Raw genomic sequence first — 17,617 nt, 5'->3', positions numbered from 1 at the left:
GTCAGGGCTGCTCTACACCAACCAGCCACTGCATCACAAAGACACTTCCTAGGACTCTGCAGCTTTAAGTCAGACAGCACAGGGCCAGGATAGAAATACGTAAGAAGAGACAGAGACTTGTAACTGAAGCATCAAGCAAAGCCTGTTTGTTCTGCAAAGGAATTGCCCATAGACAGACCTATTTGATTGTCTGTGGAACCAGAATTATATTTAATATGGACACGTTTCCACTGTAATGGACTGATGCTGCCAAGAGCTCTGATGCTCTTGTCTTTGGTCTCATATATAACACTTCTGTCCTTCAGAGAACAAACTTAGTCCCCATGCTTGCCAGGCAGATGCCAGGGCAGAAACAGGACAAAAGGGAAAACCTACCTGCTAACATCTCCTGGATGAGGAAATCCTTCCAAAGTGGCAGACCCTTGCTTGTAAAATGCATGTGGATTTTAGCTTCTGTTTTAGTGATTTAAGGCATGGTCGGAATTGATGGTTATTTCTTTCTGATTCTGTATGAGTTATTGCTTCCGGGCCTATACTTATCATTTGAGATGTCCTTGTACCTGCTCAGAATCTGCAAATGTAAATAAAACGAATGAACGATGCTCAGCACCACATAGAAACACAACCTCTTGCAGGATCCTATCGAATTTCACCTTTAGTGTATGTGTGTGCTCTAGATTATTTTTCTTCCTGTGCCAAATAAATGTTGCTTTTAAATAACACCGTTGCCTCTTTTGCACTCAATCAACCATAAGGCTGCACCTAATAAAAGAAGAAACATATGTTTCTGAGGCAACATTACTTACAAAATACTGATCCTCTGTACACAGAGTCATGTGAAAAGACTTTCCATACACCTGGTTCCAAGACTCTCACCCAGCACTCAGCTGACTCGCTCTCTAGGCTTCTGGTCAAGATCCTGCTGGTACAGCCCTAAGTCTACTAAATTTATATAACGCAGGCACTTTCTCCTACTTTTTTCCCCAAGAGTTGCAATGTATCTTGGCTTCCTCCACAAGTTCTTAAGAATATTTTCACCTCAGTACAAGTAATGTACAAGAACAAGTATTCTTCAGTAAGTGCAAGAACTACTTCAGCAGCTTCCAAGGAATCCAGTTGCTTTTTCCAAACACTACACAAAGTTGTTTGGGTCCCTTGCTCATGCCTGAACAGGAGAGGAGCTGGGCATGCGTAATACTGTCTTTGGCCACTTTTGTTTTGTAGGGTGGATTCAATGGAGCAGGCTACCGTGAATATTAAGCAGTTTCTACTTGCGAGTAGTTTTCATTTATTTTCTCTTATTTGAAAGCACATGTTTTGCCTATTGCCAGATAATAGATACTAAATACAATGTCCCTTCATTTACTGCAACCTGATTAAATGAGATGTAGGCTCTTATATGAAATTACCTACCCAAAAAATTCATACAGTAAAATTCACGAGACAGTATTTGCCCATAGAATGCAGATCCTTTGATGCATTAGGTTGTGATAGAAAGCTGCAGAGCTGGAATAACACCTCCAATTAATAAACTTGTGCAAGAGAACAACACAGTTGGAGGGCCATTTTGTGTCCCCTACCGTACGTATACCTTGCTTACCTGTCTTCATGTAGTTGCTCAAAGCCAGTTTGTCTTTTAGTATTTTACTATCCTGAGTAAAACAGACATCTGTAGCAGACTCCTGTTTGTCGTTAATGTAAAGCACACAGTATTTAAGCTTAAGGTAACCAGTCTCAAACTACAAGGACTTCCAGTATACCTTACAAATTCAAAGTATAAACTTCTGGGATACACAAGGCTTTTTTTTTTTTTTTTTTTTTAAATATTTTTAGGACATATCTTTTAATGCCAAAAGGTAACAGCTACTCTTACACTTTCTCTTAAATGCAATCTGAATATCACTGCAGACACAGCATACAAAGATGATCTGTAGACAGCTCCGTACACCAGTCATCAGATGCACCAGCTAAAGTTTACCTTGTTTACCACTTCTCTTTCCCTGTTTGTTTGTTTTGTTGTGTTTTTTTTGTGGTTTTTTTTTTTTTTAAACAACTGAACTGACATAGCTTTTACCCTTTACTGATTCTGGCAAGTAATCATGCCACCAGAGGCAAATGTACACACATAGTGGAAGAAACTTACTGGAACCTAAAATTTGGTTTTTTTTCCCAAGCCAAAAAAAGGCTTATTCCAAAGTAGATTTGAATAAATTTGTCCAAAGCAATTCCAGCAGCGTGGACCCCGGTCATCTACCCTTCTTTTTAAAGGTATTATATTCTTTTATAAAAGGCATGCTTGGCAGCTACTAAAATTGTCATGCACCTGACATATGGTGTTTTAATTTATTTTTCCTTTTCAATTTTTCAGCCACTTGATACAGAATTTCACATTTGCTGGCTAGAAAGTTAAAAAAGCGACTTATTTTTTTACTTTGTTTGCTTTATAATGCTGCAGCAGTTGGCTACTTAGTGCACTATTTTTCACTGAAGGCAAAAGGGAAATTTGCTCAAAGTTGACAGAAAAATGCACTTAAGGGTGTTTTTTAAATGGAAAATAAGGCATGGCATTTACAATATAAGTTTAAAATGCTTTTGGTTTTACAACTATACTGGGCCACAGGTTTCTCTCTTTAATGAATAATTTAAAAAAAAAGGCTTCAGGCCATTAATAATCTTGGTTTTGGAATTATAATTCAACTACTAAGAGTGGGTTTTCGGGGTGGGGCAGGGCAACCCATAAGAAGTTATAAACTTCTTAACATCATCTTAAAGCAGCCCTTTGGAACAAGTCCCTCCTTGATGGCTGGGAAAGAAGGCAAGGAGAAAGTCAAGAAGAAACTTTTGCATGCTGCATTAAGAAACATTTTGTTTAACTTTCATACAACCTGTAAGACAAACGTTAACAAATGAGGGGCTCTTTCTAGCTGAGCTGAAATTGCAGCAATGCTAGAAATACCAGTAGTAGTGGCTGCCTCTGTAAAATGCCACATCAGGCCGAGACAACAGCCACAAAGAAAGGAACTGATGCTTATTATAATGCACTGGTGTTGCCACACAGCCTGCTGTGATGAAAATTTGTTCCAGCACCTTTTCAGGCTGAAAAGAAACTTCCAAGTATGTAACAAAATAAACCTCCCTGAAGCACAATAACTTGCTGCCTTCAACAGTGGTACCTACAGTGACAACACCAAACTTGAATCAGACCCAATTAAACAGAAAGTCTAATTTAAGATACACACAAAAGAAAAATAATTAAACGTCCCACAAAGTTGCCAATCTAAATCTTTAAGGATCTAAATCCAAGTGCATCAGCATAAACACACTGTTACCGAGACAGACCTGTCCCTCCCTGATTTAAGAGAGGGGCGTATTAGAGAAACAGGTTAGCCCACACTGGAGATGGCTTCTTCAGGATGGAGCACTCAAATGCTTCCACAGTATCGAACCTGTAGCAGGATAATATTCTTCATCAGCAGATAGTTACAGAAAATCTGCCTGAGCTGCAGAATGTCACGACAACAGCATGTTGAGGTCACCAGGCAGCACAATACCTGATTTTCCATACAGCACACTCAACAGAAGCAAATGCACACGACTTGCAAAATCATAGAATGGTCTGGGTTGGAAGTGACCCTCAAAGCTCATCTAGTTCAACCCCTCTGCCATGAGCAGGGACATCTTCACCCAGATCAGGTTGCTCAGAGCCCCATCCAGCCTGGCCTTGAATGTCCCCACGAATGGGGCATCTACCACCTCACTGGGCAACTTGCACCGGTGTTTCACCACCCTCATTAGAAAAAGTGTCTACCTTGTATCTAGTCTAAATCTCCTCTCCCTTAGTTTAACACCATTACTCCTTGTCCTATCACTCCAAGTCCTACTAAGAAGTCTGTCTCTATCTTTCTTGCAGACCCCTTTTAAATACTGAAAGGCAACAATAAGGTCTCCCCGGAGCCTTCTCTTCTCCAGGCTGAACAATCCCAACTCTCTCAGCCTGTCCTCACAGCAGAGCTGTTCCAGCCCTCTGATCATTTCTGTGGCTCCTCTGTACCCTCTCCAACAGGTCGGTGTCTTTCATGTACTGAGGACTCCAGAGCTGGACACAGGACTCCAGGTGGGGTCTCATCAGAGCAGAGGGGCAGAATCACCTCCCTCGACCTGCTGGCCACGCTCCTTTTGATGCAGCCCAAGACAAGATTTGCCTTCTGGGCTGCAAGCGCACATTGCTGGTTCATGTCCAATCTTTCATCCACCAGTACCCCCAAGTCCTTCTCTGCTGCTCTCAATCCCTTCATTCCCCAGCCTGTATTGATGCAGGGTTTGTCCTGATTCAAGTGCAGGACCTTGCACTTGGGGATCCCAGCACTTCGAAATTCCATGGGGGCTTTTCTGAGCTAACACACACCACAACAGTCTGGAAGAAAATTAACCAACCCAGGTTATGCTTCACTGTTGCACTGGACTATACATAAAGTAGAAACATTAAACTGAAACAGCTATTAAGTACCACACGTATTAAGTTCTGCTGACCTCTATAATCCTGCCTACAGAGTCTGCGGTTGTTTAGTATGACTTTCAGCCATACATCAGCACTCCAGAGTAATACAGCAACTCACCCAACCTCCACACTAGCCTGTTTCATTGTCCTGGCCACATCATCATCCCAGGACACACCAGACCATCCAGGGTCATTTTACCAAGGAGACTTTCTATCTGAAAAATATTGTCACAAATGTAAACATGGTTAAAATAAGAAGTCATTCCAGATTAATAATTTTTAACGTAAACAAAGTTGTCCTTTGACCAGCCAGTGGCTTAGCAGTTGTAGTCAAAACTCCTATTCTAAACGCAACAGGTTTGATTTTCACCCTGTCTTCCCTGTTTGCAGCTGAGTCAACACCATGATTTGTGTGCTGTCCGACTGACCCATTCTGCTAGGCTCCAAAGCATGTTCAGGTTATGTTCTTGCATGGTGACCATTATCACCTATTTTCCAAGTGCCTCACCAGTAAAGGACTTTTATCCTCAACCACAAAGATGCAAAACAGCTTTCCCCATTTCAGAAAGGGAAACAGACCTACTGACAATTCAAGAAACTTGTTGATTAGCAGGACCCATGTGAGATCTCTCCTTCTGGCTGAGCAACTTAACCACTGGATCATTCCTTCTGCATGGCCTGTCTTGGCTGCCAAATAGCACAGACAAGAGTATACAGAAGACACACCAAGTCTAAATTCAAGGAGTTTTCCCTGGTAATCCACCAATGAGCTAATAATTTAGATGACATTGCCAACAGCATGCCCATCATGGTATTAATATCCAAAGACCTGATAATCTAAACCATGCCTCCTGTAGCTTGAGGGTTTTTACAAAGCTCCCACATCATATTCTCTGCTGAAACAAGGTTTAGAGATCTTCACTCTTCCTTCTTTTGCCAGGAAAATATTTCAAAACAACATTGCAAAGACATCTAAAAGATAAACAACTGACAAATTCCAACATTTGACTATGACGAAAATTGTCATTCTTGTTGATGAAACCAGAACACTTTCTGAAATGTAATGACCACACTAAAGGATGAAGGGTCACTAACAAACAGCATTGCAGAAAGCATTAAAAAAAAAGGTGATTTCCATCATCATTCAACTAATACCTTCTCTAATGACAGAGCTTTCCAAGATGCTGAAACATATTCTTCTTCCAAAGAGAAAATGTGGTAGAATTTTACTTTGACCCATGAGCCATATTAACTGAAGACGAGATACTTTACACTTCACATACATAGTGTAGTGGAGATCATAGAGCTTCATTTCTTCAATAACTGCCAAGTATTACTGCCATCATCTAGAGTTGAAGAGTAGTACGCAGGTCTATGAATAAACCATGCCATGATACTTACACCAGTACATGTTCTGTCATGTGTATTTTGGACATAGAAAGCTACTGTAAAGATTAATAAGTTTGAATTTTTCTAACAAGTGTCATACAGGAGGTGTGAGAAGTTTTTTATAACATATAATAATTCAATTTGGTAGTAACCCAGCTTCTCAAATATTAATAAATTATTACTTTGTAACACACACCAAACCCAACTTCTCTTTAGACTCTTATTACTAAAATACATACACTGAACTAGGAAGAATATGTACCACAATATGTGCTTTTATCTCCTTCAGTACTTAACTGAAAAACTGAGTTGTACATTTGTCCATATAATAATTTAGCATATGTCAGCCAAACATATCTGTATCTTTATTTCAATTAAATTAAAAACAATCTGCAAGTATATTTATGCAACATTCACTATATACACATGATTTATGCAACTGCGAGGCAATTCTATGTATGCTGATTAATCTACTGTTAGTAAAACATGACAATAATTATGGAAGTTGACCAGTGAGTGCTCCTTTTCACAAGTGACTGTTTTCATGGCATGACTGAAAAATAGCTACTAGCCATGAAATGGATTATCAGTAAACCTTAAAAAGAACGTGACATAACCTAGCAGAGATTAACAGTCTTCAGATGATAGTGCTGCTTTTTAAAAAAAGAATTGCTGTAATTTTAATGATATAAGACTTTCATCTGCTCTATCTAAAGAAAGCAATAATTAGACATCATGCTTCCTGGCAAAAATTTATTTTTGAACTGGCACCATAATATTTCAGAAAATAATAATAAAGTACCTCTTTGGTGAAGCCTTGGTACCCCCCCACTACTCATTGTAACAACTTGTAAACAGGACCACAATACAGTGCTTTGCCTTAATTCTAGCTTGGTTAGGTACCACAGATCTTCCTCACAGTCCTTCTCATAATTTTAGGAAGGTATTTTAAAGCAGGGAGTAAAGCAAAGGAAAATTAAGAAGGATACAAAGTTCCCTGTTTGAGATTTAAAAAAAGTGCATAATGTTTTCATTCCAAAAACTGTGCCACTGTATGGAACTGATGGATACAAGACTGTTTTCCTTCCTGTACTGGACATTATTGATCATTACACAAATACAGTCTCTGCTAACTGTCCAAAGTAGTCCCTCAAGTCTATTTTCTGGTACAATCAGTTGTCTAATTACTTTAGAACAATGTCCTGCATACTAGAACAAGAATAGAAAGTTAACCAGTGTTTCCAATAGAACGTCTGTTTTTGCAATTCCGTTTCTGTACACTGCATTTCCAATCTATTGGAGAGTTTTTAGTGTTTGGCATACACATCACAACTCCTTGGCACCACCAGGTTCAGTGCATCCATTGCCAGCAACAGATGCAGCACCAGGAAAACGCGACTCCCAACGCAAGAGACAGTTCAGGAGGAGTGGGCATTCTCCAGCAATGGTGGTCCGTCTCGATGCATCGATGGGTGTGTGTGCTCCCTTTTGTAAGTTTTTGGAGGAAGCTTTGGGATATGTTGTGAAGTGCTTTGTCGTGGAGGAACAGGTGGTCCAGCAACAGAATGGAGGTCCACATCTTGTGGTATCAGAGGTGGTGATGGAAGATGCTTCCGTGCTACGTGTGGTGAAGGTATTTGAGGAGGAGGGGGAGTAAATGGAGACGGACTGTTTGGGAAAAAGGTGTTACCAAGTTCGCTTTTTCTCCCCAGTGGTGGAGGCTGGAGGTGTAGTGGTGAGCTAGAGAAAACATCTGGAGTTCGCACAGGTTCTCGTGGTGGTAACACAGGAGGACTTTCAGGGGGGTCAGAGATGCAGGTCCGGTCAGGCACTGAGTACCTTGGTGAATACACTTTAGAGGTTGGTTGCCTAGGAGGGATGGCTGGTGGGCTGTCCAGGTGCACAGAAGTAATCTGAGGTAAACAAACATTTCATTCAATAGAATTTTAGAGTGGCAGTAAAGAACCCTGCTGTGAAATGGAAGCAGAGCTCCTGCCCTGCAGATTGCTCTCATCCAGTTAAAGAAGAGGGACAGCAAGCAGGCGCAGAATGAAGATGGGAAGGAACGAAGCAAAATGGAGTAGCAACACCTGAAAAACATACTTCTCAGAGTGATGCAGACAGAAAAGACAGAGACTGGATGTGCAGGTGGAAAGCAGGGGTACATCAATACATGAGTTAACAGCCAAAGACGGAAGGAATGAAGGTGCACAGAGAGGGACAAAGGCAAGGCAAAGAATGGCCAAAGCAACAATTTCCATGCTAGTTCTAGGTCTGCTTGCTGGGTAGGTCTGGATATCTTCCACCACCTCACCAGTAACAAGCACTTGGGGTGGGTAATAACACGAGATATTTCTCCAAGAGAATGAGGAAAAGGGAAATGTAGATGGTGCTGAACAGGGCCAGGGGCGAGGGGGGAAAACTATGCTCAGAAGATGGAACTAAGTAGTCACAATTATTGAACAGTTCCCAAGCTGCAGACCACAGTGACAGGGTAATTGATCTTCAACACCCTATCATGTATGTAATATTTACAATTACATTTTGGTAGGAACAGACGTGTTAAACTCTGCTGGCTGACAGCACAGTCACCTGTAGCGTGAAAACAACTTGCTGAAGAGCCATATACTAGCCTTCTTCAAAGACATACAAGCTCCGAAGATTTTGAGTGGCATTTTCAAATATACCCAAATCTCTGAAGTCACAAACCAACTCCCACTGAAAGAGACACGTGACACTGTCTGCAACAAAGGCTGGGTCAGATCCCAAATGCCAGACAAATGCAAAAGGAAAATGTAGTAATGGCTCAAGCAGGCAGGCAGAACAGGTAATCAAGAAGGGAAAGATAGCGCTGAGCACTACAGCATCAGAGTCAAATATGCCAATGAATCTGGAGGACTGAGCTGTGTACATCACTTTCCTTTATGACTATTCTTCGGTTCTTTACCCTCACTCATACACCCCAAAAATGATACGCTGGGACAGTTATCACAGATGGAAACATCTGCCTGAAGCCTCAAGTTCTCACAAGCAATGCGAGGGCCTGAGCATAGTGGATCGGTAGAAAAGAGACATTTCTAACCCTAAATTTAGGTCACATCTGTTAATTTTCATTTGTTTGGGATCAGGACATAATGAGACAGAGATGTGATGGCTTGAAATACATGGCTCTTTACTCTTTCACATATGCTGCTTCAAAAATACATGTACTATCTCTATGAGTTACTTTTCTACCATACCTTGCCTGCTGCTCCCAGAAAAAATGCCCTCTTTTCGCCTTACTTACTTTTGATGGGGAGGATTCAGCTGGGGCAGATTCTGGTCGTCTTCGTGGAGGAACTGGAGGGGGGACATGAGTTTCATCCGAATTTTTAGTAAAGTTTATGGATGACACAGAAGCAGATCCTGGTGGACATGAACAAAAAAACCCGACAATGATGAACTTTTGTTTGACTCGGTGTATTTCCTTTATTGCTGCCAGTAAAGCTGTCATAAATAAAGTAATCGCTCATAAAAAGAAGCGTGAATCACGAAGGTGTTAAAGAAAGACAACAAAACAACCCTCTAACTTGCAGTTGCTGCTTTTCTGAGCTGCAATCGTCTCTGTGGATATCAGTTCCCACACATTAAGTAATCCTTGAGAAAAAAAACACAATACAAAGTTGTTCTTGTATCACAACTGCACTAAAACAATATCCTGAACCTGCAGTCGATGGGCCAATCCACCAATGAAGAAATACCTTCTTCTGAAGGTATTCTCTTCCAGAGACCTGGCTTGGACACTCAGCAATGTCACTGCTCTGCTAAGCAACTTCTGCTTTTAGCATGTCATTTCACCTCCTTATGGCAACCAGCTGAACACAGGACTATCTTTGTATTTCCTTTGAAAGCCCTGATACATGAAAGCAGGCTATGTGCACTATAAACTCCTAAAAGCACACCATAAAATATGAGCTTCCTTGTATGCTGGTGAAGACTGAAGAAAAATAGGTGTGGATGGGTCCTGATGGATTTAAAGCAGGGAAACACTGATTTTAAGTTCCGCGAGAAAACCATGCATGTGCACTGAAACCAATTCGGAATGGCAGACAGCAGAATGAGGCACCCACAAAACATTCATTTTTATTCTCATCATTCACCATCAGAAAGATGGCACTGATATATCCACCATATGGCTGCAAATCCCATAAATGTTTGTTTGGGACACATGAGCAGCAGGGATATCTCTGCGTTCTGTTTCGATGTTTCTCCAAAGACTCTCTGTAACACACCTAATTCTGTGCAGTTTCTCCCTCCATGATAAAAAATTATCAAAAGAGAAGGAATAAAACTTAAAGTTTTTGTTGCCACAAGGAGACAAATGCAACTATTTCTATAGTCACCTTAGAAAACCAAACATGATTTCACCTCTTTAACACCACAAAATCTAATACGCACATTCTTGGTAGACTGTCTATTAACACCTACTTGCATGAAAAGGACTTGAAGGATCCGAGTCAAACACACTGCAGGCATCTGTAGTACTTGACGTGGCGGAAGCAGGGGGAGGGGTCAGAGGTGTTCGGGGAGAGTTTGGTGCAGATGCTGTAGTTTCAGTCTCGCTCTCTGGGATACGGCTGTAACTAATTTTCCTTGGCTCTTGTTGCAGGGGTGTAGGATGTCTCATTGTACCTGGTCTTGGATTAGAGGGACGAACACCTGGGGACTTGAGAGGATAGCTGTATTTTTTGGGCTGAAATGACAACAGATAATATCAAACAAAATCAAAAGGTCACAAGATCACCTAAATGTAGCTTTGTATTTACAAAGTTAGAGATATAAAATTACTTCTGCTATCTGTGAAAAATAAATGTAAGCATGTTTTGAAAAATAAAAACATTGAATACTAACAAATCTTGGTGGAGGCTTGACATTTCGTGGCTCTATCTCTAGTGACTTGTTGAACAGATAATCTGTAAATTCTGTCTCCATGCTGTTTCCCATTGGATTCAGGTTTTCAAAAAATCTCTGAAATACAAGAATGCGGAAAACTTGTCAACAAAGTTTCTTAGTAGCTTAGCAGTGTCCGTTTCTACTACAGAAATTATTCCAGCTGTTCCAGAGAAAAGAGAAAATGCTGGAGTCAGAAGTAAATATAGATTTTTAGGTTATTAAATCTGTTTGTTGCCAGCCCTTGGCTGGGCATTGCTACTGCTATGCTTGGCCCGAAAACCAATGATGCCAGTATCCTAAATACTTCCTGAAGTGCAAAAACCAGACCAGGTTAATTCAAACACCCTCAGAAGAAGCTTTATGTAGTCTATCTTTACACTGATGCAGGGAAGACTGCTCTCACAAGGCGTTCTGTCAAACCCTGAGAACAAATAACAAAAGAAAATCTTGCAGAATTTCTTAAAATAAACTGTCCTATGACTCTCTAAAAGCATATAGCTCAAAAGATACTTAAAAAAAAAAAAAAAAAAAAAAGGAAAACAGAGAAAGGGCTGCCTAGAGAACGCCACAGAGCAAGGAGAACAAATGCCAGGAGAAAGAAAAATATGAGCATCATCACTGTCAACACATGATGTAAATGCAGTGCTATCAGATAAACCTGGAAACAAAGGCAGTGTAACAAAGGAGGAAAAAGACAATTGGGCTCACTGGACAAACAAACACAACTCAGTGAAGGACACGGAGAATCTGGTAGTTTCTGTTCCCATTTAACACTGATCAGTAAGATGATTTGTCTACCAACATCCCACGAACTGGGGAAAACAAACCAAAACCCATCAAATTGCAAGTACTGAGTTTTCTGCCCTTCCTTACACTGAGACTTGAGAGAGATTTTATGACAGGCCTTCTGCTTGTCTCTGATTCAGCCTTATTGAATCTACATTAATTCAGTCTATCCTTATGGTCTATCAGCTGACAGAATCACCACAAAAGTAGCTCAGTGTATGGACTCAAGGAAATAATGCCACTTACCCTGATGTCAAATTCCACTCTCAAACAATATGGCTGGTTCTGGTACTGCTGAATCTCTCCTGTTATTTCAGCTACCTTTCTTCTCTTGCTGAAGTTTATAAGTTCTTTCCCATGTCGCTTTAGAAATTCAGGGTTGCCTTCTTCTGTTTTCAAAATGTTAGTTAAGTAAATTCCTAAAGAGCACAAAGAAGAGGTTCTTAATATATAGTACAAAACAAGGAAGAAGTCACATGACTGGAATATAAAGAATTCTTAAAGAATTTAATTTATGTACTCCCTAATTATTTAGAAAAAGTCTTTCTTAGGCTCAATAAAATAATCACACCTAATTTTCAAATAAGGGAACAATTTAAACATTTTAATATGCATTTTCCAGAAAGGTACCTTTTTTGCATCAAAATCTCAAACTCTTTGCATCTTTCTATTGCTCATGAAACTCACACAATTGAACACTATCAGCATTTTGCAAGACAAGAGTACACTGAACTCTTTTTCTCAACTGTTCTGACTCAATTCAGCTCTACTCCATTAGAGACTCCAGCTAAGCTCCATTTAAGGCATTTATGGTCATAACACAGTTTAAACCACATTCAAAATAAAAATGAGAAAATATGTAAACAAGAAATCACAGATTTATTTTTACTGCAAATAACAACTGCAATTAATCACTTAAATTTTTCTTTCACATATATGCAATTAATATCTGGGCACCTGAAATTCAAACCCAACTGTCCTATTGAAACTCTGTTTAGTGCCCTAGCTCAATATTTTCCAAATTTTTATGCATGATACAGCTCATTCAAACCAAATGTACTTACCAAAAAAAGGCACACAAGGGGGATTTATGGACCTGAGCTTTGCCAAGTATTTCTTGTAATGATCCTCACTTAGCTCATAAGCTTCTTCTAAAATCTTCTTCTGGCGACTTGGAATTTGCTAAAAAGAGAGATAAAGCAGGTTGTTTGGAAAGACAGGTAAAGGTGTACCCCAGAAACAATACTGAGAGTAAAGGTCTCCCACTAATATTTAAGTCAGTGACCATGAGGGGAGTGTACCACCACCTCAGGATCTTGCTGCCTTTTTCTGCTTAAGTGAGGACTGATTTCTTGCTTCTGAAACCAAGAGAAAAACCCTCTCTATTATCCACCCCGACTGGTTCATTTGTTGGGGGATTTACTTTCCTTGCTGCTTCTTTGAAAGACACGTCTACTGAAAAGACAGGCTTTTAGTGTAGATAAGGTGCACTGCATTACACTTCCATAACGAAAATTGAAAACATTTCACTGTACCTCAAATGTGTGATCCAACCTATACACTGCTGCAGAGTTCATAGCACTGACAATCTCAAGGACACCATTAAAGTTGTTTAGCTCTTGAAAAACTTGCAGGATCTCAATTATCCGGCTCACTACAATTACTCTTTCCTCTAGGTTTTCTGTTTCTACAATGCATCTAAATGCACAAGAAAATTTGATTTTGTATTAAAGCATTGACAAGTTTTCCAAATTCAAATATTAAGTTGTAGCAAAAACAAATATGCAAAATTTATCAAAGTTTTGAAAACATTTAGAGAAAAAATATTTGAAAATATTCTGAGAATAAAAAGCTGGTAAAATTCTTGCAAGGACCAGCTGTAGCATCTAATCATAACTTAAAACTGGAATTCTCCCACAACAGAATTTTACACAGTATATTTCTGAATGGACTGTAAATGTCCAGAAATGGAGTAGGTGCAGATTCAGGAAAGTCACTTACTTTTCAAACCACAAAGTGAGGTTAGTTGTATGCCTTATCATTTTGAGAAGGTTGGGAGAATTAATTTCTTTATCTTCCTTTGTCCACACACTTCCAACTAGTTCAGATGGCTGCACAGCTCTAGAAAAGTAGATGCATCAAAAATATAGCTAAAAGCATGAAAGAAGATATTATTTTCCCAAAACTCTTTATTTCCAAATATTAATTCCAAATTCACTGGAAATAAACTCTTAAGGTATCACTTCTCTTTTATAATGCTAGGATCCCAACATGACTAAGTGACTGTTATTTCTATGCTTCTTGTTCAGTGTTTAAATATTTCTTAATTTATGTAAGTATTAACTGTCTTAGTCTATCTAAATGAAGAATGAAGTCTACATCTCATTCACCATAACACGCGAGCTTCCAATGCCTGGAGAACCTCTCACAGACAGCTGGTGTGATCTGATATGGTCCATAATTTGCTTCACAAACTAGGGTATGAAGAAAACTGATTTAATTAATGTTTGTACTTCTCAAAAGTTGATCTACTCAGAAAACATGAGGAGAAACCTGCAGAACAATGCAGTTAACAGTATGCATCAATCACGTTTACTGCACATTAACTTGGAGAGAATAAGACAAATACTGGTTTTCAGACTATTTTTTTTTAATAGCAATTAATATACAGCATTGGTAAAGTCCCTTGACCTACCGTGGGGGTTCACAGCAGGTGCCCGCAGAAACAATTTCATGCTGGAGAATATTTTTGTTTGTGTCATGTGTTTTTCAATGGAAGAAAGTTACCTGTAAAAATCTGACTCAAGTAAAGTGAGCTGCCGAGCAATTTCTATTGGATGCAAAGTGAGCAAGTCAAAAGTCTCTGTGTGTCCTGGTTTGCTTATGTGCCATTCAATCGCCGGAGGTGGGCTCTCAAAAGTAATGTTGTGACTTGGCCCAATGGCTTGTGCCTGCTTTTTCCTGTTTATTATCTTTGTGATTGATTCAACCCATTTCTTCATGGCTTTCCCTGGCATAGAGAGAAAATTACTATTTAGTTACTCTTAATACTGTTTTTCCACCAAAGAGGTCAGTATAATTTAGAAATCTTTGGATTTAAACCCAAAACCTACTAAATTAAAGCAACTGTATATTCTTTAGAAGTATGTTAAGTAGTATTCTCACACAAGTCTCAAAACATTCAAAAATATAAAGAGGAGTTCTCCAACAGGCAATGCTGAGCACACAGAGTTTGCCAAAGCACAATTCAGAACATCCAAATTAGGCTCCTGCTCCAAATCAAGTGCTTTTCTTTCTCTTCTGAGTTTACAATGGGAACTAAAGTTCTTTTGCCTGAAATGCACTTCTGTAAAAACCCCGGACTTTATACTTTGGGCAAGAGTACATGCTTACCTCAGATAACATATGAGGGCAAAAAAATAAACATGGAGAAGCTTCTTCCTTTACTGAATTTAGCATCAAAGCTCAGAATAAAACCCAAAGGCCAAATCCCTGTTTAACTCTACACCTAAATAATTTCACGCATGAGATGGCAAGTCCATTGAAAATTTACCAGTAATACACATTAAACTAGCTGGCTCATTTTCCCCCTTCTTTTTAATTGCTAAATAACCATTAAATACTTCTCTAACAGAATATTTTCCTACAAACTGCTCCTGTAGCTGTCTCAGTTTTTATTCCAACGGAACAGGAAAGATCTGTACAATCACAACTGGAAGTGTTCTACAGGTCTAATATGCACTGAGAAATAGCTGGAAAACCCTTGCTTCAAAGAAATGGTAGTTTCCACCATCAAACATTTACAAAAATTACCCCTGTGTATAGTTTAAGAGGGCAATCCAACAATTATTCTGTCCTGTTCATTCCTTAGTTCTTATTATTTTGCATTATTTCAGTCCCTTTATAACAATGCCAACACTTATTTATCAGGATGTAAATAACATTCATTCTTCTGAACAGGGGCCAGACTTAGAATAATAGTGCTTGGGGTTGTGTGTGGGTTTTTTTGTGTGTCTGTTTTTTTGTGTGTTTTTTGTTGTTGTCATCATTATTTTGTTTTGTTTGCTTGGTGGTTTGTTGTGTTCTTATTTATTTATAATTTAGGGTTGTGATCTTTGTGAAGTATTTAATAAGCAGTCAGTCCTGGGTTTTTTTATCTGCTCAGTGAAAGGAAAAGTGATCCCATTCCATACCTTTGAAAAGAGAGGCTTTCTGATAAATGCCAACACTTAAACCACAAGTACCTCTTACTGTTCCAATGAATTCTTCCAAACGATGTAGAAGATCAGCATCTCTTTCAAAGTCATAGAAGTGGTGTTCTACCCAGTGTCGACATACATTCAAAACTCTGCAAAAGTAAAGGGTAAGTAAGCACTCTAGGTCTAGCATTTCAAAGTTTTAAGTAGGTGAGGACTCACAGGAATATCAGAATCAACAGACCAAATGCAATTATTCTACTGTCTGCATTTCACCAGCAACCAGCTGTAAGAATTATTCTACTTTAAATTTAAACAAGTCAGAGTAATACTATTGTTCATAAAAATAACATTATCTAAAATGTTCTCCGCCTACATCTGTAAAGAAACACAGATAAAAAAATGGTGAGTGTAAGAAACTAATTTCCACATTAATAGTCTAAAACTTGGTACAAGCCTTTGCTAAGGCTTTTCGTGCAATTAATTCAAATTCCCACCAGGTTTTCAATAGCAAAGTCAAAATGCCTGACTGCTCAGGCACACTCTCTATCAAAGCACCTGCAAGAAAGGCTACTGGTAACACCAAGAGCCACTGCATCCAAAAGATGGTACTTCAGAAAACTTAAAGGAAGCTGGTTTAGCTCAAATTGATGCAGTACTCACCGTAGCTGCACAGGCTGAATGTACTCTTTCCTAAATCTTTTTAACTCAGCACTAATAGGCTGGTCTCCGTTCTCCATAGCAATACGATCAGCTTCTGTTGGTTCAGGCTCTGGAATTTCAAATCTAGCATAGAAGATGGGTGTAAGGACTAGGCTCCTATTACGCTAATCTTGCTCACAGCATGTAAGAATAAAATGTTAATTAACGATAACTTCAAATTCAGAATGTTTCTACACATCAGAATCTTACAGCTTGGTAAGCACATCAGAAGACTTGCTAAATTCAATAACTATACAGATTTCAAACACAAAACAGTGGGATGCTAGAAGTTACTGGAGCTACCTGAACAATCCTAAAGCTTCTAGATATAGCTTACACATTTTCCTTGCAATCCTTGAATCTGACAACTTTTTAAAAAGAGTTTGGAGTGATTAAAAACCAACTGGAAAACAGTAATTTTACAAGCTCTACTCCAAATTTTTTTTTTTTTAACTTACACTTCATATGAACAATATTTTGAACAGTGGCATACCTTTCTATTAGCAGACTCAGCAACTCTTGAGGTTTACAGAAAGATCTATATGTTGTGAGAAAAGTCCGAACAAAGTTGGGATCTAAGACAAAGAATAATGTTATGTTCATGTCAGCAATTACCTAATTTTTTCTATACTTTACAATAACTTTAAGTATCCTTTAAAATTAAGGATGTCAGCCTATCAATTTATATAGAAGATGATGTCAACCAGGCTGCTTGGGTAACAATTCTGAACCTCTTAAAATAGCCATGCAAAGCAGAACTCAATGCCAAATTTTATTCTGTTGAAAATGCAAAACATTTTTTTCTCTCTGTTCAGTTATTAAAAGACTGCATTTTTTTCAACAACTTTGAAAATAATAAGTAGATGATTTTATTTATAAGCCATCTAGTAAACAACTTTGGTTTTGACAATGATCAGGACAAGATAACTTAAAAGACACAGCAAGTGACTTTGCATTGGATAGAAATGACCTCTTCAAGGGGAGAATGTTTTACCTAAATTAGTGCTCCTGATAACCAGTCATGGTTACAGCAGGCTAGACATTTTTGAAGTTAACTGGCAGTTATACATTAGAGGTTAAACTTATTTCACTTCAGGAAAAGCAACAGATTTTA

The 17,617-nt window shown here is 38.9% G+C and overlaps 1 protein-coding gene across 2 annotated transcripts in view; it reads right to left on the bottom strand.

Moving 5' to 3' along the window:
* Positions 1 to 6,141: 6,141 nt before the first annotated feature.
* The window catches only part of SOS1 (SOS Ras/Rac guanine nucleotide exchange factor 1), a 50,938-nt gene continuing 39,462 nt past the window's right edge, over positions 6,142 to 17,617 (bottom strand). Inside the window, exons 11-22 of one of the 2 annotated variants that reach the window (XM_082048775.1) lie at positions 16,997 to 17,078; positions 16,465 to 16,587; positions 15,850 to 15,953; positions 14,393 to 14,615; positions 13,607 to 13,726; positions 13,141 to 13,303; positions 12,670 to 12,787; positions 11,852 to 12,024; positions 10,778 to 10,894; positions 10,355 to 10,619; positions 9,174 to 9,292; positions 6,142 to 7,800 (exon numbers count right to left, since the gene is read on the bottom strand). In XM_082048775.1, coding sequence (XP_081904901.1) covers positions 7,306 to 7,800; positions 9,174 to 9,292; positions 10,355 to 10,619; positions 10,778 to 10,894; positions 11,852 to 12,024; positions 12,670 to 12,787; positions 13,141 to 13,303; positions 13,607 to 13,726; positions 14,393 to 14,615; positions 15,850 to 15,953; positions 16,465 to 16,587; positions 16,997 to 17,078 — 2,102 coding nt within the window. In that variant the 3' untranslated portion in view covers positions 6,142 to 7,305. The remainder of the gene's footprint in view (positions 7,801 to 9,173; positions 9,293 to 10,354; positions 10,620 to 10,777; positions 10,895 to 11,851; positions 12,025 to 12,669; positions 12,788 to 13,140; positions 13,304 to 13,606; positions 13,727 to 14,392; positions 14,616 to 15,849; positions 15,954 to 16,464; positions 16,588 to 16,996; positions 17,079 to 17,617) is intronic. The other variant, XM_082048776.1, reaches the window with a different exon arrangement.

Source organism: Streptopelia decaocto, assembly GCF_964273445.1.
Source record: "Streptopelia decaocto genome assembly, chromosome: 3".
Classification (NCBI taxonomy): Eukaryota; Metazoa; Chordata; class Aves; order Columbiformes; family Columbidae; genus Streptopelia; species Streptopelia decaocto.
This window is presented reverse-complemented; position numbering and strand designations above follow the sequence as displayed.